Below are 22,841 nucleotides of genomic sequence, written 5' to 3' on the forward strand. Positions count from 1 at the left end.
GAAAAAAATTACCACTGGAGTCCAAGAGAGAAAACGAACTCCTTTTGTCTACACAATGGCGGCTTTTTCTTTAAGCACGCGGTACTGACTGGTCAACTATACCGGTCTTGTCCTTGCGTTTTTTCTGATTGGCTTATTTCGATACACAACTGGGTATATATTTTTAATCGTGTTCTTTCGGACCTCTATTCTAACGTTTTATTCTCTAAAGAGTATAAGACGAAAGGAGTTAAGCATGTTGTGACAAGTTTGCTTTTTTTAAAGCCATTTTCAAGTTCTGTACCGCCAAAAATTTCTGACATTTTATGCTCTGAGGAGTGTCAGACGAAAAAGCTCTTAGCCAATATGATGTAAAATGTTTGCTTTTATCAAAGCCTTTTTCAAACATATCTTTCGAAGACGTTTTAGCTGGTCTTAGAGATATGGTCAGAAAATTTCTCAAACCATCCATTGAACAATTTTGAAATTTGCTTTTGATCTTATCAATCATGCTCTTTGATCCTGCCCAGGAGCCGGAGAAAAGTTTTGCAAGCCTAAACCTTGGTTGTTCTGGTCACAGCAATGTATAAAAGTACATAGCGGAAACCAAGACGCTCGTAAAGAATAAACACACGTGTTGGCGTTAAAACATGTTCAATGCAGTACGAACGTAATAAAATACCAAATGTACTATACATATTAAAATACGATTGCATCGGATTGTAATGGACAAGTACTGTACTGTGCTACATAGCTTGTGGCAGCAAACTTAGATGGGTTGCTTTTCTTCCAAGAATCTCAGAACAAGGAAGGAAACTTTCGTTTAGTCCGTGACACTTGATTGGATTTCCGACAGCCAGGATTGAGGGTAGGAGACTGGCATTATCTTAAGACTTAAGTTTCCAAAGAGAATCATGAAATAAAAGGTCGCTGAATCATATTTGTTTCATCTGTGATGCGAGAAACACGCTTTTAAAGTATTTTTTCATGGGCCAAAGACAACATAAGCTTAAACTAAGAGTAAATCGACAATTTTCGAAATGCGTAATTTTCACTTTTGATCCATTAATAAAACATTAACAACGAATTGGAAAACAATTATAAGTTACTATCTAAAACATTTTTTAACAATTTTTTCTGGCGAAGGTGTAGCAGTGAATGTAGACGGTAGTTCTGTGTAAAATGTTCCGTTTGATTCACAAGAGAACATAGAAGTGTTTGGAGAAGAATCTTTTTTGTGTCCGCGAGCTGGGGCACGTTTTCCTCTAACTGCATCAGTTATCTTTGGAGTTGGGACACCGACCGGTTGTGTTGGCCCAGACGTCATGACGTAAGAAGGTGGTTTCTGAGTCACCTCAGATGAGGGGTAGGACAACTTTCCTCTTAACATGTTTTCTTTACTGTCTTCCGTAAAGTCAGCTTCACCATATCCTAAAAAATACCCCTTGAATGCATAACATTAAGACCAAAAAACAGCTTTACCATACAAGATGATAGAAGAAAAACGCGTGAGATTAGTTGGGAGAAAATACTTACTCAGCTAGGAAAAGGTTCTAATTGCAAAATCACAACTTGTTTTAGGTAAATGACTTTCACAACGAGAGAAGCATTTGATAGGAGACGCAAAAAGGACAACAGAAAATGGGCACAGAGACAGAAGAGACAAAAGAAAAAACGGCTTATAACAAATAAGATTAAGAAAAGCCAATGGGTCAAGCAAAAGAGAAGAGAAACAGAAAAGAAGGAAGGATGGAAAGAAGGAAGGACAAAAGAAAAGAAGGTAGGAGACAGAAGACGAAAATAAACGAAACTAGAGATGACACAAGACAAACTTTTGCATATGAAAGGAATTTCGTTTCCAGTTTGAAAAAAGCTGTTTCAACTACTTCAATTTCATTCAATAAATTCAACAAAGATAAATATCACACCTTCGTTATCAGCTTCTTTCAGTATTTGCAAGATTGCCACTTCTCGTCGACCCGACTGATCCTTCGCGCTTTCAGCCTTCAGACTTTTCAGATATCTCTTTCGAATTTGGTTAATCAGCTGTTTCTTTTCCTTTGCAACTTCGTTTCTGAAGGAAACAACCATCTTTACGCCACAGAAACTATCGAGATCTCATCAGATCTTTCTATTCGAAATTTTTAGCGCTCACCCTGATTCCCCTAAAACACTCAAAGTGACCTCGTTCAAGAAAACAGTTATTGGACAAAAAGAGATTTCTTTGAGCTGAGAGAAGAAAACAGGTGGAAAGGTCTCTCAGCTAAAGTGAAACAGGCTCGTGTATATATTAATTCAACCTTTGCAATATGTCAATCCATTTATTTAATAATTGACTTGATGTAACAGTTTGCAGCGTTAGATAAACATATCTGTTCTTCGGATACAACACATACGACAATAAATATTTATATTTTTGGCCATGAAGTTCTATTTGCTTGCAATCTCATAAAATTTAGAATAACAAACAATTAATTAATTACAACACGATACCAACATGCAATGTTTCGCTGTCGGCTGTAACTTTATTCTTTTAAATTTCAAGAGTTAAAATCGTCAAATGGGCCTTATTCAGTAGAAGGGGGAAGAATTTCTTAAACTTCCTCTATAAATTCTTTTTCAGCTTTCTGCACACGGAAAGACCAAAGTGTAGAAAAGTCTTCTGAATTTTGTGAATCATTTATCGCTATGAGAAGCAATAAGAAGACAAACGTAAAGAGTACCTGATTCGTGTAGATGCGTTTTCTTTTGTCTTTGAGATGTGTTTTGATACATCATCCTTAATTTTTTTAACAGTCTCCAAGTAATATTGTCTCATTTCTTGCAATGCATTTGTGTTGTCCAGGCCAGTAAGATCCGTCTATAAGGATAACCAAAGGTAAATTCAAATGAAAAACTCGACTATGATCCTTTCCTGAAGTTACAATGAAACCTATTCCTAGTGATGGAGGAAAGGAAACTGATAGGAAATGAAACGGTAAGGTATTCTAAGAATATAGGATGAAAATTATTACCTGGGTCTTGAAAATGGTTTGTAAGGCAAATAAAAAATAAAGAGCCATTCATACGAACTGACGTTTCGGCAATTAACGATGAAAACCTATTTCAATAATTTTGCCCTCCGGCAACCGACAATGAAAGTCCGTCAAAAATGGTATAAGATAAACTGCAATATAGAAACAAATATGCTCTTAGGCCGTAAAAAACCCTTATCTTTAGCGAGGATTGCATTTTTGTCTAGCGAGGGTTGCACCTACAAACCTGCGTGAAAATATGTTTCGCTACTGCGCAACTAGCAGCAGTTTTGTTTCCTCTCACTGTGACCATATCAGCTTCAATTTTAGAAAGTAAAATTTCATAAGGAGGCGACGAGCCAGCTACCATGACAACGTGACTCTGCCTTGCACCCTCGTTGTAACCGATTTCAGTACTGTTCTGAATCGTCGGAGTCTTTGTGCTAGGCAAAACACGAGAAAGCGGAGAAGTAAACCCAGAATCCGAATTTCCTGAATGATCCGTATTTGTGTCTAATTCGTGGCTTTGGGTATGATGTCGAGTCGATTCAGCTAACGCCTTTTTATCTCTCCTCTTCAAAGCATTTTGACCGCTGAAACTACTTTCTAGCTCCCATTCTTTTCTCGCAAGCTTCAATGTCTTTTCTGTTAAAGTATTGTGGTATTCTTCCAGTTCTGATTTTTGCTTGTCAAGTTTTTCAGCATTTTCTTTTCTCAACCTGCGAACAATTTCTTTGAATCCCTTCTCTAAGTTCGCCCTTTCAGTACTTGCTTTTGACCTTATGTCGCTAATCGCAGTTTTTAGAGCAAGTTCATGCTCCTTCTGCAAATCGCCGAGTTCGTTCCTCCATTCACTTTTTGCCTTTTCCAATTCCCGCTCAATCCTGTCTTTGCTATGCTCTGTTTCCTTTTCTTTAACATCGACCAGCCTCGCTTCCCAGTTCTCATTTAGTTCCTTTAAAGCTGCCTCTTTCTCGTCATTCATCTTTTGTTCCAGTCTCACCTTACAATCCTAATATGAAAAAAACTTTCCATTTTGAAAATGTGCGACATAAATGAGAAGGATGATTTGATGCAAAAAGGGTCTAAATTTCATTTAATTCATCAATAAAAATTTATTCCAAGGTCAGGAACGACAACGAGAATCCAATGCTGTTTAATAGAATTGGAAAATAAATTTGGTATATACTTGCATCATATAATGACTTATTGCAAGATTCACAGAATCGGATGGACAGCGTCCTTCTGCTCTTCTTCCTTCCATATGTCGTATATATGATAAAGAGTCTCATGAACAAAGCTTAATCCATCATCTTGAATATTTAGTTAATCAAGCGAAGAGAAGTCAACGATCATAAAAGAATGTCATCTCAAATATGCGGAGATGCTATAAACCGCACAAAAGTTCTAGTTAACCAACAATAGCCTGCTTAAAATTGTTAAAAATCTGCTCGGTAACGACATGTTGATTTTTCCATTTTTCGACCTGTTTTTGGAGTTAAGAATGAAATAAAATCACACAAGGATAAGACAGTATTCTTAGACAATCTAAAAACACGAGGTCTTTAAATTTGTCAAATGTTTTTTCTTCTTAGTGTGTAGAAGCGTGCAAGAACGAAAAGAAACAAAAATGTTAATTCAGTTTCTCTTCTACTTCGATATCCCCCTACTTAATTTCATAACCTCTTCTGCTACCTTTCCAACCTATATCTCCCACTTCAACTCTCTTCTCTCTCGCTCACTAATCACAACAACAACAACTCGCGTTCCAGTCCCTCAATACTCAAATCCTCACATTGAAATGATGCAGGTATACCTGCAGTAAAAATTCGCTCGAAATATCAGGTATGATTTGACAGGCATCTTCACGAATGTAGAACGTTTATCTCGAATCTTCTTTCTAAATTTACACCACATGATCATGCAATACCTCAGATATTGACGTGTCGTCATTTTAAAACATTTATTATTGAACAATATACTGACATGCAAACGGAGGGTGGTAACTTACCTTAATTTTCTCGTCTACAACGCGAATTTGTTCCTTTTGCCACCATTCCTCTAACGTTCTAACCTGATCCTCGTATTTAACTTTCTGCGAGTTGAATTTCTTTTCGTAAACACTTTTCACATATGCTATCGATTCTTTCAGTTCAGAGTATACATCTTTATCATTTTCCTCTTGAACTCTTATTTTGTTATCACCATCAGACATTTCACTAATTTCTTCTGCAAACCCACGAAGTAGCTCCGTTCGAATTCGTACGCTCTCTTCTTTTAAAATTTGCTGTTGTAACGAGTTCCGCTCTTTTTCCCAATTGGCCTAAAAGGAGCAAAAACGTTTTAGAATCTAGTGGATGGAACACAATATTACAACATCCGTCTTTTTCATTTCGTGAAACTTCAATGGTAGGCTCGATTGCATTGATTGTAAATGTTTGCAAAATACTTGAATATTAGGCCTAAATAAAAAATATTAATTTGTCTAAATAAACATAAACAACTTATGGGAACAGCAAATGACAGATTTAATTAACTAGTATGCAGGGTAGAAAAAAACGATTTATCTCTAAGCAGCAAAATATCCAGCAACCCCAATAAAGGTTTCTTGCCAGCGAGATTATTAGGTGTTATATCGTTGAAAAAAGTTTCCCTAAAGCTAAAAAGTTTCAATATATGCCATTGTATTAAAAACTAAAATCTCAGGAGCCAGGAAGAAATTCCTAGCAATGTTCTCTAACGAAGTTAGTGAAAAGCGGAGATTTTCTCGGAGTTAATCCCATTACACTGAAGTCCAATCCTATTCACGTACTTCAGTGGTGAATCAGTTGCTAATTGAAAAGAACGGGTACTGATATCTCAATGCATGTCGTATAAAAGAAGATTTTTCCGCAATTTTGACACATACTGACACACCGTGTTTTCGCTTTGGAAATGGTGAGGGAATTCAACCGTCTGGTCGTTATCACATCATTTAGATGAGTATGAAAACGACATTTATCATAACGCTGTGATTCACCAAAAACAATCACAATTCATTTGAAAGAGCACAAGTTTTTTAAAAGTTTAGAAAGATGCCATTAAAGATCATTTTCATACTTGTGCAAACGAAATGGTTATTTAGTTACTTGATACAAATATGGCTTGCGGGTTGGCGTGGCGGCTCTTAATGTGGTTGGTTGGCGCGGTGAGTTGGCGTGCGGTGAGTTGGCGTGCGGTGAGCTGGCGTGCGGTGAGCTGGCGTGCGGTGAGTTGGCGTGCGGAGAGTTGGCGTGCTGTGAGTTAGTGCGGTGAGTTGGCGTGCGGTGAGTTGGCGTGCTATGAGTTAGTGCGGTGAGTTGGCGTGCGGTGTGTAGACATGTTTGACAGTACTTGGGACAATTGCGAAAAGAAGATTTGTGCTCAAAGCAAACAGGGGAAATTACATAGTAATAAATCAATTTTGAAATGACATCAGTCTATAGTTTTCAAATAGGACTTTGCTTCCATGAACCCTATGACAATCAACAATAGCAAAGTACTCAATAGTAAATTCCGGGCTTTTCATTTTCTATAAAATGAAGCAGTCTGTAAGCATCAATCTAGAAAGCGGTATCTTACCATATCTTCTAATTCCTTTAGCCTTTGAATTTGATGCTCTTGTTTGAAGTTTTCTAAAGCCTCCTTGATTGCCTTCTCTGTCTCTAAACGGGTAGCTTCCTCCCATTCTTCTCTTGCCCGCTTTATAGCGGAATTCAAATGCTTTTCATATTCTTCCTGAAATTCGATTTCGATTTTGCCATCAAACTTGATGCCCAATACAGCCAGTATATCATAAGTAAGTTTTTCAAGTAAGCAATTTCTAACATCAATGAAACCAATCGAAGCACCGATGGCCAATCATTTTAGAAATGAACAAACTTAAAAGATCTAAAAAAACTTTTCTTTCGTCTTGTGTCAATAAGCTTCATTCACGAAACTTCACTACATCAAAAACTCTCCCAACAAAATCAATGATGTTTTGGAGAACTTGATCGGGTTGCACAAGGGCGTTAGGATCTATAACAAGGGGGCTGGAAAATGGCTTCTGTCTTCTGTCAAACCAAGGCCATTGGTTAAAATTCATGTATATGAAATATGGCTTAAAAACAACATTCCATAAACTGAAAAAGAATGCATAGGAAATATCTTTGATAAAATGACAAACGAAATGGTGGGGTTGCACAAATTCATACGTGAGAAAGGCCCTGGGTACCACATCAAACGGGCCCAATACTTAGCGAAAGGCATCGTCGACTCCAGTGTAAAATCCTTTCCGATTTTTGGCAATGTCAAATAACTTCTAGGCTATCTCCCTAGAAAAATTTTAGCCAATTTATAGCATATGTGACAGACCAAATTATTGCTAACTTTATAAAACCATGTTAAAGTTGATACAATCAGACCTGTTTCTCTTTTTCCCATTCAAATCGTAGCGTTTCTATCATTTTCTCTTCTTCTAAATCCCTTTCACGATCGAACTTCATCTTGGTTGCTTCAACAGTACGTTGAATAGAGTCCGATCTCTCCTCTTCGTATCTCTATAATAACGAGAAAAGAGTGTACCGTTAAAGCTCTATCAAGCCCCCCGAGGTGGGCGGGCTCAAAGAGGGGGCTTATTAGAAAAAAGGGGCTTATTAACAATTAAAAATAAAACGTATTATGAAAATACCACAATGCTATTGGATTTCTTCGAAAGAATCAACAACTTCTAAGGCGCATGTGAGAACCTCTACGAAGACCACCTTTCAACCATCTTACAAGAACGGACTTACCCCTGGGAGGAGAACTCTTTTAGTTAGTTTTTAGTGAGACAGTTCGAATGACGTTAGGAGTTGTAAGAGATTTTGGTTTTTCATGAAGGTTTGCGTTGGAAAAAATGTGTGTTTTGCGTGCTTGTTTCTTTATTCCGAAGCTGATTGATTTGCACTCGAACCGGGCCACACGCACAAGGAAATCTTTATGCACATGATGTTATCATCATTACACCCGTCAAGAGGCCCACTCAATGCGCATGTTTTCTTTGTTTGACATCAGGAGCTAAAGAGGGGGCTTCATAGAGAAGGGGCTTAATAGAGAGAGGGCTTAATAGAGAGAGGGCTTAGTAGAGCTTTTACGGTATTTCGATCGACAAACTAAAAAAAGGGGCATGGCTTAAAACATAATAACGCAAGCTAACACAATAAAACAGAAGAAAAAAAATAAAAGAAAATATAAAAGAAAATGAGAAAATAAGCATACAGCGAACCACTCCACTTTAGCCAAAGCTATTGCAGTTTCGATTCTGTGTTTTGTCTCTTCTTCAAAGTCATCTTTCAATTTCTTTCGCAGTTCTTCCACCTGGGTGTAGCTTTCTCCTAACATGCATTCTTCTAGTTTATGAACCTCTTCTTTATGTTCTTCTGTTAATTTTTCTGTCAACTACAATTTGCGAGTACCCATTACAAAACTGTAATTACTTTGTCGAGAATAGTTAACATATTGGCTAGATATTAATTAAATTGACAGGTGTTCTTTAAGGTTCAGTGATTTTCTATAACAATTTAAAATTTAACAGCTAATTAAAACAACACATGATTAGTAGCGAGTATAAGCTCTTTTGAAGACGAGTTTTTGATGAAAGAGGCTGTTGGTATGCACAAAGATTGTTTCATTATTTTTCATGCTATTTTAACGTTGAAACTTTGAACTGCTTACCCGTATCATGGACGATAAGAGTGAAGCTATTCAATAAAGTCTCAATCCATCATCAGTACAGAATATTTTCATATTGAAACAAAACGTGGAGCAAGAATTGTCAAAAGTCTTCATAAAAATATTGGAAGAAATAACATTCGAAAATATTTATACCAACCAGTTTTTATGAAGAATTGATGACTTTAAGCTGTAGTCATATATAGATTTGAATTGTAGTACAGAAAATCAAAATAAATTTTCTTCTACTAAATATAATAAAATTTGTGTGATTCTTTTTAGGAATACAATTTCAGGGCTATCCAATAACTCGAAAAATACCTCTTTTAGATGCAGTGCATTCTCTGTTTCACATTCAGCCCTGACTTGTTCAGATATTTCCCTATTTTCATTGGCAAGGGAAACATATGAGTCTTTTACATCCAGAAGTTCCCTTTTAAGCCGTTGGATTTCATCCCTAAGGTCAAGACAAAATGTTATGACTCGATGGCAGAGAAATTGAAACTTGCAGCAAAGGACAATGCGATAAAATCAAAAGAAGGATTAGACAATTTGACGATTTGACAATTCAAAATCATTGATTTCTTTTTATTCCTTGTTTATAGCACCCGTTTGAAGTGACTGCAGAAACGAAAGAGATCAGCGTTACAATTGATAAAGAAAAGCAACGTAGCAATATCAAAGATCCTTGTTTGAAGGAAAACAATAAAATGCAATAAAACCTTGACTACAGTACCAAGGTATCAAAGATTAAAATCACGCAAGCCTTACTTTAACTCTGCAACTTCTTGTTCATGCAATAAATTAAGTCTTTCCTCGAGATGTTGTTTGGAATCTTCATTGAACTTTGTGTAAGTTTTCTCGCAACTGTCAGTGGAACAAACAACAATCAAATGCGTTACAGGACATATATCGGCTTATTACTAAAGAGATTTGTCCTATTGGAATTCTCAATTTTACAAGAATTAATAAAAAGGAATGTGAGAATAAAAGTAGGGGTTTGGATAATTTTCCAAAAACTAAAAAGCGTAAGGGAGACGAATATTCGAGAGTATTTTAAATACAGGGCACTGTGTATTTGACTCAAAATATACTTAAAATCGAGAAAAATTTAAAGAAGAAAAATATTGAAAACAAACCTTTTAAGAGCATCAATTTTGTCTTTGTCAAACTGTCGAATCATCTGAGGAAAATAAAGTAACGTTAAAATAGAAAGGCATAATAGATATTGCTTTCTGGCCAATTAACATTGATCAGCTCGAGGAAATTACCTATAAGATTACAAATGACATCTGTTATCTTACCTACATCAATGCAGGTTTGTGAAGCCTCAGCACTTGGATGCACCATAAAATGATTATCAACAGGGTTTATATAGATATCATTAACCACCCCAAAGTAAATAAGGAAATTTAAATATCAAAATTGATGACGCATTTTCATGGCCCTTTATCAGATGGTATTCAACCAAAAAGGAAATTTTAAAACCAGCTTTAACAGTTTCACAAGAACGCTTTCAATTTGAATGTTGCAAAGGGGAAATGGAAGGAAACTATCATAAAACGGTGTTATTATGAAACCTTTACTTGGAATGCATAAAGAGTGTAATGAAGTTTTGGCATATACAGACAGCAGTTTAAAGGCTTTTGCGCAACCGGCATGCTTTGCGGCTATATTTTCAAAACCGGCCTAGTATCGTACTGCATGGAAATACAAAACACAGTCGATTTCTCAAGACAGCTGCCGCTAAGCATGCCGGATGCGCAAGAGCCTTTAATGATCTTCCAAGTCGTCAGATTGGCTTTGGGGTTACAGATGAATCCTCCAGCTTACAAACTCTTCCAAGGAGGTATCAATGTAGCCTCGTGTAAAGTTATAAAGTAATAATATATTGCATCCATGAATGAATATGACACAGCTTGCGATGTAGAAACACTATGCTGTAGAAACAGATACACACCTCTGACATTTCACTTCTAAGCACAGTGTTTTCGCTTTGCTCCTGTTGAAGCTGTTTCTCCAAGCTTTCAACTTTGGCTTCAGACAGCTGAAATAAGGAGGAAGAGTTTTCTCAGTTCTGATTAATCAAATATAAACAGTCATAAACATGAAAGTTTATATCTAGTTTACTAGTTAATAACTGCAAGCGAAGCTTTATACATCACCTCTAGCTTTTGTTTGAGAGCAGAAAGTTTTTCGTTGGTATCAGGTTTCTCCTCAGAAACTGAAATAGAGTCATTAAAGATTCAGCCGATTTTGAGGCAGTTAAGTATATGATAAAGTAAAGCATTATGTCGGTTTACAAAGCCAATTGGGCGATATTCCTAAGATAGATAGGCCAATAATCAAAGTGAAAAAGAAATCGGAAGAAAGAATAGCTAAGACTAAATGAACGTTCTGAATTGGCAGTCTGCAGGGTTCTCTGAATTATGCAATGAAATAAAGATTAAAAATCGTTACACAAAAACCAAAACTAAGACCCCGTGCACACGAGAGCGGATCAGTTTGGATCCGTTCCCAAACTGGTATGGATAAGCTTTCCGTGCACACGAGAACACTTCTATCCGATCTAGTATGGGTCTGCTATCCGTACCAGATTGGTACAGATAAAAAAAACTTGCTCGTTTGGGTCCGATCCACTTGGCTCCCGTGTGAAAACCTGGATCGGGCCCAAACAGGTACGGATAGAAAATCAGGCTATTTTTCTGGAAGATTCTTCCGAATTTTCTTCATGTAGATAGGTCTCAATAAATCTTTCTGTGATGTTCTCATATTTTGATCGAACTGTCTCCCAGTTCAGTGCATCAGCGAGCTTTTTGCTTTCATAATCAAGAACAATTATCAACAGCAACGCTGTTTCATCGTCTGTCCAAATAAAATCTCTCGTTTTGCTGCCTGTGAAAACTTTTTCTTGCAGTGAATAAACAAATGGCGCAAAAAATTTACGTTCTTTGTGTAAATGCTGTTCTGTGCGCATGCCCTTGACCGTGGATCCACTTGGATCCGATCCCATGCGCACGTAAAATATTTTGGGCTCGTTCCTGTGTGTACGCAAACAATATTCTGGATCAAATCCAGTTTGGTAACGGACCCAAACGGATCCGCTCTCGTGTGCACGGGGTCTAAAAACCGAAGTTGTATAAAATTAGCAAAATGGCTTAAATCAGAGCATTAAAATGTTCGATTGAAAGCAGTGGTATTTATACGCTGAACAGCTTTAGGAATTAAACTTTATTGTACGAATGAAGCTAGGTTCAGACTTCATCTAGTAGCGTGACTGGCATATAGATCCCTATACTGTATATTTTAGCCTCAAAGAATAAAACTTTTGCAGGTAAACATGATATGAACCAAATCTAATTTTGGAGCTCCGTAGTAGCGGGGCTATGGAAGAAGGCAACGGGCAGACAAAACTTATAAGTTTATAATAAATGCAACAAGACTTAAGCCAAAGACTTGCTTGCTATTAAAATAATAAAAATCTGCTGTTAAAAATATAGACTTAGACCCAAATTTTAATTATCACTGCAACTTTACGCTTGCTACTTTAAACAAATTCAGTATAGATTAAGGAGGTTTTGGGTATGAAAGATACACTGAAAACGTAAACAACGTGAAATCTTTTTAAAAAATTCATTCCAATGAAAATCCAGGGCAAGCCCAACCTAATGATTAGTCTTCCAAAAAGTTTCTAAGGTCGATTCTTTGGACCACTAAAGTGTTTTAATTTTGAAAACCAGACGCTATAATACTTGATATGAAATAATCTTAAAAGAAAGGGATAAACGTAATTTACTTTGATGTTTAGTATCTTTAAGCCCAACTGAGATGGCGTCGTTTTCTGCCTGAAATTGAAAAATACTAGTGTTTAAACCTTGAAGTTGGCAAAACGAGAGGATGAAAAACTTAATAATAGGAAGTATCACAAAAATTTGCCAGAATCAATGAAGCAGTTAGGCCTGTACGTCGATATCTTTGGTTCTAATTTGATTGTTATGGTTCGAAATGGTCAGCTAGGCTTCTTTTGCAACAAAAAGTTTTGGAAGATAAATTTGTTCATGTATATATCAAGAAAGTGATGACGTGGCAAATAAAAATTCATTATTGGGAAGAGAATTGGAAAATGCAGTGAAAATAACTCATGGAAAATTGTGAAGAAATGCAGTGGAATTTTCACCAATGATAATCAAATGAGTTTTGCGAGGCTGCTAAAAAAGGCACATCACCTCTTCTATTTTCAGTGATAAATTGACAAAATACGTTTACAAGGGCATAGATTGTCTATTTTGGCAAAAAGCCCTACATGCTTTAAAAGACTAAACATTAAAATAAATGACTATTTAAAGGGGGGTCTAATACAACAACTTGTTTTAAGTCCGCACATTTCAAAATGGATGCTCAAGCCTAGGGCACACCGCAGATTTTTGTCGCAAAAAACGAAGATTTTTGTCTCTTACGACGAACATCTGTAGTGTGAGGTGTCAAAATCGAAAGATTTTTGTCTTTTGCGATAATTTCTGAGATCAAAAGAGTTTGAATTTGTCTTTAATATTGGCAACCAAAGACACAAATCGTGCAGTGTTCGGAGCCGAAAGACAGGCAAATCATTATAAAAACTAATTAAACGTATATTATTGGTTTACGTGACTTTTCTTTGAGCTTTTTCTCGCTAAAAAGGATAGCCCATGGAAACTCATCTCACTGGAAAATCATAGCAAAGAAGGGGGGAAATCCGAAAACAGTCGTGCTGTGGGCGGAAAGCATCTTTTGCGACAAAAATCTGCTTTGTACGTTAAGCTTTATCAAAAAGGACTATATACCCAACGCAGATCTTGCTTTTGCACCAGCTTCAAGGAATCCCTTACCATTTTTGTAGCAAACTTTTCTTAACGATATTTCTTCACGATCTTTGAGCGAAAACACCCCTGATTGCAACAAATGGCATTCGTTATGTTATATACAACAATGCGATTCAAGACTGATTTTCGTCATAAAAACAACTTTTTACCTTCAAAGCTTCATTCATCATCTGTATTCTATTCTTATCTGCTGATAATTCCTCTAATTGCTCTTTCAAAGAGTTGATTTGCATTTTGGCATTGTTGAGTTCTTCCCGTCGTGTTTTGTTGCTTGCCAAAGCCTTGATCAGATCTTCTCTTACTGAATTCGTGTTGGTTTCATTCAGCCGATTGTCTTTAGCAAACCTGAAGAAATGAATTTATCTGCGTCCAATACCCTAGCTTGCTGAAAATCCAGTTCATTTTTCTGAATGCAAACTAGAATTTAGCTTGAGTGTGGACAATAGTTGGACCTCGCTTTGGCTCCACAAAAACATTTGATTAATTTTGGGTGAATAAAAATGCCAGGGGAAGCAATAAAATTATATGATCTGACTAAATGTTTTTTATTTACAAATTTCCATAAATCCCTTGCTGTTTTAATCTCATTCACGTGGATTTTAGATATAAATACATGGTTCTGACGCAGACTTTTAAACCAGACGCCTCCAAGACTTATCGAATGAGAGACCCCAGGGCGTTCATCATAAGGAACAAGAAACCCTTAGTTCATAAAACAGTATATATAATTTGAAGAGACCACGAAAAAGTGGATACATAGCCTACTAGTTGAAGCATATAGTACAACATGCGATGTTTCAATTTTTCAATGCTATCTCCAAATTTTGCCGTGCTGAAACCGTATTTAACAATGATTTGTAAAATATTCGTGAGCTTGCCTCCAGCCAGTGCATTTCTATATCATTCAGGGATGCTCTTATATCCAAACAATCTACGTGGTTGCTACATCTACGTCTGAAAATGAAATGAAATGCTTTACCTAGATAGGGGCGTCTTGAATGCGTCGAGCTGATGAAGTTTCTGAGCAACATCGTGTGCGTTGTAAGGGGTCGATGACGAAGGTCCTTCGATTGTGCTATTCAGGGCCACCTCGTACAGCCTAAGTTGTTCTTTCACGTCTCTTATCTCATTCTAAATGAACAAACAGTCAACGTATTGCTACAGTAAAAATACCAGCTTCCTTGTATTCTGTGTTTCTTGTATAAAAGTAAAATGACTGTTATCTTTGTTTTTAAGGGTAATTCTAGAGTTTCGTTGAAAAGTTTCTATATGCGGTCAATCTTGAAATGAGATTTAGAACCTTTTGATTTTGTATTTGTGCCGAGACGACAATAGCATGGAGAATGGTAATGCATGAGAGATAAGACCTCTTTCTGTTAAAAATTATACTAAGAATAATCCTTTGATGGTACAAAACGTAAAATTTTGTTCGCACAATCTGGGTTTTTTCCAGTAAATGCTGTCCGAGAGCATTTTTGATTGGCCTATTTCGATCCACAACTCGGCATATATATTTTCAGCGTAGAGTTTTCGGTCTATGTTCTGATGTTTTATACTTTGAAGAGTACAAGACGAAAAGCTTCAGTACATTTAAATGTTTGCTTTTTTCAAAGCCATTACTAAGGATAATATAAGTCTTAACTATGAGTTTACACTTCAACGTGGAAAGCTGGTATCAACGTGTGTACTGACAAGCTAAACGGAGAATGTAACAAATTAACTTAACCTGCTATAGAAATCTCTAAGAAAACTTACATAGATACTGACTTAAATTGGCTGAAGACCGAAGCTATAAAATCTTATACATATGTAATATAAATGGTGGAAGATATTTGTCAAAAATATATACAGTATCAAGGATCTGACAATCATGTTTCCGGGGGTATTTGCCTAACTATAGAACAGTGGCTGCCTTGAATTGATACCGAATAATATGGCTGACAACATCACGATACAAAACATGCAGGATTGAGTTTCTATTTTGAGAAAACTGCTTCAACAAAAACTCTTGGAGTAATTCAACATCCAAATTGGGAATATATTTGCTCATGCCATTTTACATTCCTCCCTGTTGCTATTTGCCTCCAAACACTTAAACCTCGACCTATCCCTTCCTTGTTTTCCGACAGTCTTAAACACACATGTATAGAGAACAAAAAACCCTACTCTACCTACAAAGATCAATTAAGCAATGGTACAAACATACCTTCAACGCCTTGTTGTCTTCTAGCAGGTTGGTATTCTCTTTCTTTGCTTGCATAAGCCAAACCTTGTTATCTGCATCACTATTATCCGACCCTAAAATTATGAAAACTAGACAGTAATCTACAAAAATGAAAATTATAACGAATTATCATTAAATAATCTCTAGTTTTAATGAATTCGTACACTTCAGTAGCGCTATCTTGATATCTGAATATTTTTTTGAAACGCAACATATTAGGCGACAAATTACTCTTTATGTGAAAAACATAAATAGTTTCAAGGAATAATTTGATCTCATAAATTCAATGAGCGTGCATCGCAAAAATTGAATTCAAATTTAAGCTTCAAACTTGACCCTAAGTATTCTTTTGTTTCATTCTTAAGTTTAATTTCCCATCAATTTAATTAATGTTGAGGTTAAACTTTATAAAAAATTTTAAAAAGATAATTACCTTCTGCCAACATTCCTCGCAAACGGTGCTGACTCTGTTCAAGGCTTTCTGTCAATTTATTAACGGTTTCAGCTGATTCAACCTTCAGCTGAGTTATATACTTTTTTGCTGACTGCATTTCGTCTTGAAGTCTGTTTACATCTTCAGTCTAGGTAACAGAAAAGGAGGGTATTTTCATTCACGGAACAAAAGTTTCAATTCCAAGTTTGCTTTGCTTAATCTATATAAAATTTCCAAATAAAATTCGAGAAAAATATTATTTTCAGTAAGTCTAACAGGAACACCTTTTTCGATTCATCAGTTCAAATTGAAAAAAGTTCTTGTGGCCTTCAAAATTTTATAAAATAGTGCACCAGTCTAGCCGTGGACCTGAAAATTTGAAATGTTTTCGACGTTCCTGCTATAAAGTACCCCAGAAAAAAATGGAATAGAATGGAACTGCAATTAATACAGGGGCAATTAAAATGTAACGTCGGGTCTAAGTTAATAATGACGATGAAACAAAGGCAATTTCATTTAGACGTAAAAGCAATCTTTAAGTATCAGAGCTGGGCAGGGGTAACAATTGCAGAACAAAATCCCCAAACAATGCAAAAATTCCCCTCAATACTGAAAAAATCTAGCTATCGAAAACGCAATTTTGACCAATCTAATTTATGAATTTATCTATCAAAAAAGGTCAAAGGAATTCGGGCTTTTCGAAGATGATGCATCCGAGAAAGGATTTTGAATGGTAAACCAGTTGCTAACCTTCCAGTTGAGCTCTTTCCTTGTGTCATCTAATTTCTCTTTCAAGAGCAGTATTTCTTCTTCATGCTTTTGTCTCAAGGTTGCCATTATTGTCTCATGCTGTGACCTCATCTTTGACAAAGAATCTGCCCGATTCATTGCTACAATTTGCTGGTTTAAAGCTTCCATCCCTGATTCAGCAATCTCAAGTTTATGAAGGAGCTTACGGACAAATAAATAAAATTAAGTTCATACCACACTATTCATAAAAATATCAAGCGGCTTCTAGATAAATCAGATATTTCAAGGGTTCGTAATTCTGTTTTTTAACAAGGGTTAGCATTTGTACATACATTAACTTATAGAATGACAGCCCGCTTAATGGTCGGACAAACTGACATGATCCTGTCAGCAAGCATCTGTGATATCTCCCCCAAAAAATGCCATTGATGAACTTAAAAATAAGAAACAAGTCAAAAACTTTTCTGGCCTTTTCTGGCGTCTGAAAAATTAGCTAAATCTTGGATTTTAATGAAGAGAAGGCCTGTTTGTTTCGTGACATAAAAAGTTTGCAAAATGAAGGATTTACTAAACATAAGGAATACTCTAGGCTAAATCAAGTGACAAGGTGTGAAGTTTGTTACACAAGGTAGTTTTTTGCAAGGAGAGTTTGCTGCGTAAGGGTTCAATTCTGATGCTATTAGACAATGCCAATTCACCAACAGTTAACGTGATTGCGAGAACAAAAATCTTGCGAATTTCATCATGATATCAATCTGCGAATTTCATCAATCTTTACATCATGAAATTTAAGGTTGAACTGTATGGTTTTTCGTCATCTTTAAAACAACAAGGGCATCAAGAGCCAACTGAGGCATGACAAAGAAGGCTGGAAGTAGTAGTTTTTTCTTCTTGTATAAAGTTGTTTCACTGGGCCTGGAAAATTAGAGGACACGGTAAGGAAGAAATGAAATGCTTCAAACCTCTTTGCGCTCATCCCTAAGCTCCTTGGTATTCTCTGCTTCTTCTGATAATCGCCTCTGAAGGGCATTAATTTCGAGCTTCATTTCTTGAAGTGAATCTTGAGAATGTTGCAGTGTCATGCTCATACCATCTCGTTCTCCTATATAGGGGCAGACTCAAAATTTTAGCGATCTATAAAAGTGATCGATGCAGTATCACACCCATTTTGGAAAGAGGCAGTAACAAACATAGAAAGGAGGGAAATATATAACTAAATACACAATAGCAAATATAGTTTTGTTACAAATATAAAAAGACACACTCGGAAATGAAACCTTGCCAGGCCTGAGTGGAAAGTAGAAAAACCCACCTTTGGCTAGGCGTAACTTGTGCTGCAATATCCTTATCTCTTTGGCATGATCTTCAGTTTTCACATCTAATTCTTTCTGCAATGACTCTATTTTTCGCCCTCTTGCTTCATAAAGTATTCTTAACTGAGATTGGTCATCTGACTGTGTGCCAATATCTGGAGTGTTGTCATGGTATTGTTCAGTTCGGGTCTCTTGCCATTCTTCGAGTGGTTGGTTTTGATTCTCTGAATACATGTGGTAATCAAAATCTGCTGGCAGGCTGCCAACATGCCCCTCTACGTCATGGATTCTTACATCTTCATTCTCTGTATTGTCATCAAAATGTCTCATAAATGAATCCTTAATGAAACTAGATTGCTGATTTTGCTGAAAAGAGCCTCTTTCGTCAGATCTGTTATCAATTGTTTCAAAATGTTCATGGCCTTCAAAAAAATGCCTTTGCCCCAATGACTTAGTATAACTATCAACATAAGGTGATCTTTCATGATTACTAGCGTCATTGGAAAAGTCTATTTTTCCTGAAAAATCTTGCCCATCATACCCAAGAACCGCAAAAGCATCCTCCCCTTGGTTCACATCCTTGTTGCTTTTATCTAAAACTCTATTAAAATGGGTTGCCTTGTTGGACATTTCTCCATCTCTCTTACTGTCATATCTTGGGCTTATTCTGCTGATAAATTCGCTTCCCCTGGATGTTAGCAATGGTGCTGGAAGTTCTTTCCTTATTCCTTCATTGGGCAAGGAAGGCAATTGATTGTAGTCGAATGATGGGTCGATCAAACTATTGATAGAAGTTTGGTGGGAGGCAAAAGAGCTGTCGTCTTCAAAGAATTCATCCTCATTTAGCTCATGTTCAAGAAGTTCTTTTATCTGTGAATAAAATCAAAGTTTAAAATATTGGATGCAATTATCAAATAAGGAAAGAGTTACAAATATAGCTTTAATTTACAAGCAAGCACAATTGTACACAAAATTGCATTGCTGAAGCACAACATGAATAAGTGGGCGATTTCATACAAGATTTTATGAGAGCGGTAGCATACTATTTCATGTTCTGAAATTGTACTTGAAAACTGTACTGGCAACATGTATTGGATCATTTGAATAGCACGGTCATTGCAACTGATGTACATAGAAATGAAATAGCTCAAGTATATAGGAGTTTGTTTTCACCCTTGGACACAAGGCTTGTGACATTGATTGGGTAGACTTACTTGTTACGTTCTCGCGTTTCTGATTAGCCAATTTCAAGCCACAATTTGGTATAAAGTTCATATGCTTATTCTGGTGGCTTTTGCCTCCTAATGTCATATATATGGTTGAAATGGCTCTGATTAGGGCTTTAAGTTAATACAGAAAAAACAACTGCCTTGCTATGCTATGCTGAAATTCTATATATGCATACATGAATATATACTTATTGCCTGATATATCAGGCCTTTTTCCATTGACGTGAGCGATCACTTGCGATCGTTCAGCATCGCACAAACCAAACCATGCAAGCGTTTGATCGCTCGATCAAAACAGTAAATTGTTAGGAATAAATGTTTCTTCAATTAACACAATTCTGGTCATCTTTTGTGAACAAAGCATCAAAACACAGGAAATATAAGTAAGTTGACTTAACCAAACCTCAACAAAAAAATGCATTTGAAAATCAATTCCACTGCAAATGTTTATAAATACTTTAGGTACTTAGTATTTGAATAATATTAGCACTTGAAGCAATTTCTGGGCAGTCAAAGCGTTTTTAAAAGGTATGGAACAACATTTTGCGATCATTTGGTAATAACATCTTTGTGACCTTCTTGATGTACATAAAGTTTATAAATGAAGCACACTTATTAAGGGTATTTAGTCTTTCTTGGAGTGCATTATAGATCATCGTAACCATTCATTTTCATTTGCTGTTATCTTAAACAAAGGTACCTTATCACAGGAACAATTTTTTCACTATCAGAGCGATCGCTCACGCAAGAGATCACACGAGCGATGGGCCACTTGCGTGGGCTTTTTCTTATGAAAAGGCCTGATATATTTACAACACCCTGCTTAGAATTCTCAATAATTAACAAATTGCTTTCTTTAATATTGATTTGAATGAGAGACAGCATCATGCTACAATTTAGAATAAAAAATTCTAGAGTTAACCTCTTTTTCTCGTTCAATATCTTCTTCCTGAAACTCTTCATCATCATTTTGAGCAACCTGAAATAAAATTTGAGCTATAAAAAACACAAGCAACTTTATAATACCTTTTTAAGTGAGAAAGCTAAGCAGAATGGATCCATCTTTTTCAATGAATGATGCAAATTCATGTAAGGGCTCAACTTGGTATGTTGGAAAATTTAAAAGGACTTAACAAGGTAGGAATGTTTGTTATGCACAGTTGAAGACTTAGGTGCACATTTGTTTTCCAGATGCAAAGGAAGTGCAAATTTAAGTTTGCAGATACTTTGTACATCAATAACATTTTCAGGGCTGGTTAGAGAGGTTAGGTAGACTGTGAAGAAGAAATGTTATAACCAAATTTTAACATAGTAACATGTGAAATGAGAATTTAAACAAGGAGTGTTAGAGTATTCCATGGTTGCACTCAAGACATTAAAAGAAAACAAACAAATTTTTGAAATATCTTGTTGCTACTACTTTATTTCACACAGATGCTTAACAAGTTAAAATTTAGAAAGAAAAAAATTTTCAGACATTATGTTGCAGCAAGTTACGTTGAGTTAAATTTTGGAGACCAGAAAAGCTTGTTTATATGTATGACAACATGTGAACACTCAACAAAAGGTTATATCCAAAATATTTGAAGTAGGCTGTCTATGTTGTTGTAAGGGTAACTTACCCGGTAAGGAGTTATAACATAGGGTATCTTATAGAATAGCTTTGCAATTAGCTCTGATTTCAAGTTACCTGTTAAGGACTTATTATTCGTGTTTATTATGATGATCGCTGGGGCGGCGGACATTGCTATTATTGCTATCACTTCAGCAGAAAGCTAGGCCTGCTTACCTGTGGGTTGATCTCGAGCTGGCTTAGAAAGTTACTCATTCTTCTTCAACCGAAAATGAAATGTATTTTGGCATGAGCTGCACCTCACACTGTGTATCTGAAGATCCTGAGGGCTCTTGTGTGACTTCAAAAAATCCTTAAACTGAGCCTAGAGCAATTTTGCAAATGTCGTCTGCTATACCTCAATTTGATTTCTTGTTTAGGAAAAGAAAATCGAGCGCCAAAATGTAACTTATTGAATTGAATGCTCCTGCAAAGGGACATTTCTAGAGACTCCCTGTGAAAGAAAGAAAAGAAACCATGGCTATTTTTTTAAGATAACAAATTTTTAAACTACAACTAAAGCTACTTAGATACATGCTACTCACAGTGGTGAAGGACATATGGTTATCTGGTCTTCATTATGAGTGACAGTATCAATTTTTAAATAAAACTATATAATATAAATATAAACCCAAACGCAAAGAACAAAAAATCACTTGTTTTGATGGATATAGATGACTTTGTCTGCCCAATTGTTTTCCAATTGTTCTGATGTTTTTTTGATAACATGTCCCCTATAGTCTCAATACAAAATTATTTTGGAGAAATGTTCAAGATGAAAAGAGGTATGGTTAAAAATCCTCTATTTGAATAACTTTGAATAATCTTAAAGAACACCCTATTGTACATGTCATTAACAAAAATAAACATATAGGTCACTGTGAAAAGTGCAATCTTTTTCTAATATAAAACATTGGGTTATGCAAGATATCTAAAAGCATTATACTCTTTCAAAATCACAATCTTAGAACAGTACAGCAACAGGGACGTTCTCAGTGAAGGCGAATGTCAGCACAGATATAAAAATATTTTTGGCAATATACGGGTTAATCTTCACCAACTTGCTTCAAGGCCGCATTTAAGTTTGTTGGGGCCCTGGGCTCAAAGTTGATTGGGGCTCCTTCAAATATACCAAAAAATTTGTGTCACGTGCACAGTACTTGGCTAAACATAATCAAACATAATCAACCAACCATAAGACACGAATGAACTTGTATCCATTTCGCATTTCAGTACATTCCCAATAGAACTACCCAACTGCTGAAAACTTTTCAATGATTTTATTGTGGTTCAAAACTCACTGGACATCAAAAACTGCTGCCATTAAACATGAGGAAACAATGCGCTACTGTGACATTGTGGACCTTAGCTCATACTCGTTTTATTCACCCTTTTCACCGGAGAAAACCTCTGTATGGCAAATTGAGCAACAAACTAAGTGCATTCATTCAATTGGGGTTGTGACCACGCCCTTTATTCCATTCTTAAATGGAATTCGTTACTTCGTGAGGCCCCAAGCTCCATTCAAACACAAGATTGAAATCAAGAGCACTCAAAAGGCTTTTAAAATTTTGCATGGGGCCCCCTAAATCAAAGAATTTTAGGGGGCCCCTGGGCCCGGTGGACCCATGGGTAAATGCGTCACTGACTCGCTTTAGTACTAACTATAGTTTGACTTGAGGCGAGTAATATTATGAAAAAGTCCACCCAGGTAGA

At 36.2% G+C, this 22,841-nt stretch overlaps 1 protein-coding gene across 1 annotated transcript; it reads right to left on the reverse strand.

Annotated features, from left to right (window-relative positions):
* Positions 1–2: 2 nt before the first annotated feature.
* Positions 3–21,905, reverse strand: LOC135681467 (uncharacterized). Its single transcript, XM_065195962.2, has 23 exons — positions 21,303–21,905; positions 20,436–20,492; positions 18,284–19,154; positions 17,934–18,073; positions 16,972–17,172; positions 16,222–16,369; positions 15,771–15,862; positions 14,544–14,695; positions 13,714–13,909; positions 12,502–12,550; positions 10,871–10,929; positions 10,666–10,752; positions 9,845–9,888; positions 9,477–9,572; positions 9,027–9,162; positions 8,253–8,432; positions 7,418–7,552; positions 6,594–6,749; positions 5,005–5,316; positions 3,241–4,005; positions 2,703–2,839; positions 1,908–2,053; positions 3–1,410 (listed from the first exon to the last, which is right to left on the reverse strand). Exons 1-23 carry the CDS (start codon positions 21,339–21,341, stop codon positions 1,088–1,090), a joined length of 4,521 nt encoding a protein of 1,506 aa, XP_065052034.2. The 5' UTR covers positions 21,342–21,905; the 3' UTR covers positions 3–1,087.
* Positions 21,906–22,841: the final 936 nt, after the last annotated feature.

The sequence above is a fragment of the Rhopilema esculentum genome, chromosome 12, assembly GCF_057945365.1.
Source record: "Rhopilema esculentum isolate cy_ngs chromosome 12, ASM5794536v1, whole genome shotgun sequence".
Lineage (NCBI taxonomy): Eukaryota > Metazoa > Cnidaria > Scyphozoa > Rhizostomeae > Rhizostomatidae > Rhopilema > Rhopilema esculentum.

Coding starts and splice junctions, on each gene's coding strand:
- LOC135681467 (XM_065195962.2), bottom strand. CDS start 21,341: ATGAGTAACTTTCTAAGCCAGCTCGAGATCAACCCACAG. Junction 7,553..8,252: donor CTAAAGTGGAGTGGTTCGCT/GTATGCTTATTT, acceptor TCGTTATTATAG/AGATACGAAGAGGAGAGATC. Junction 1,411..1,907: donor GAAAGAAGCTGATAACGAAG/GTGTGATATTTA, acceptor GGTATTTTTTAG/GATATGGTGAAGCTGACTTT.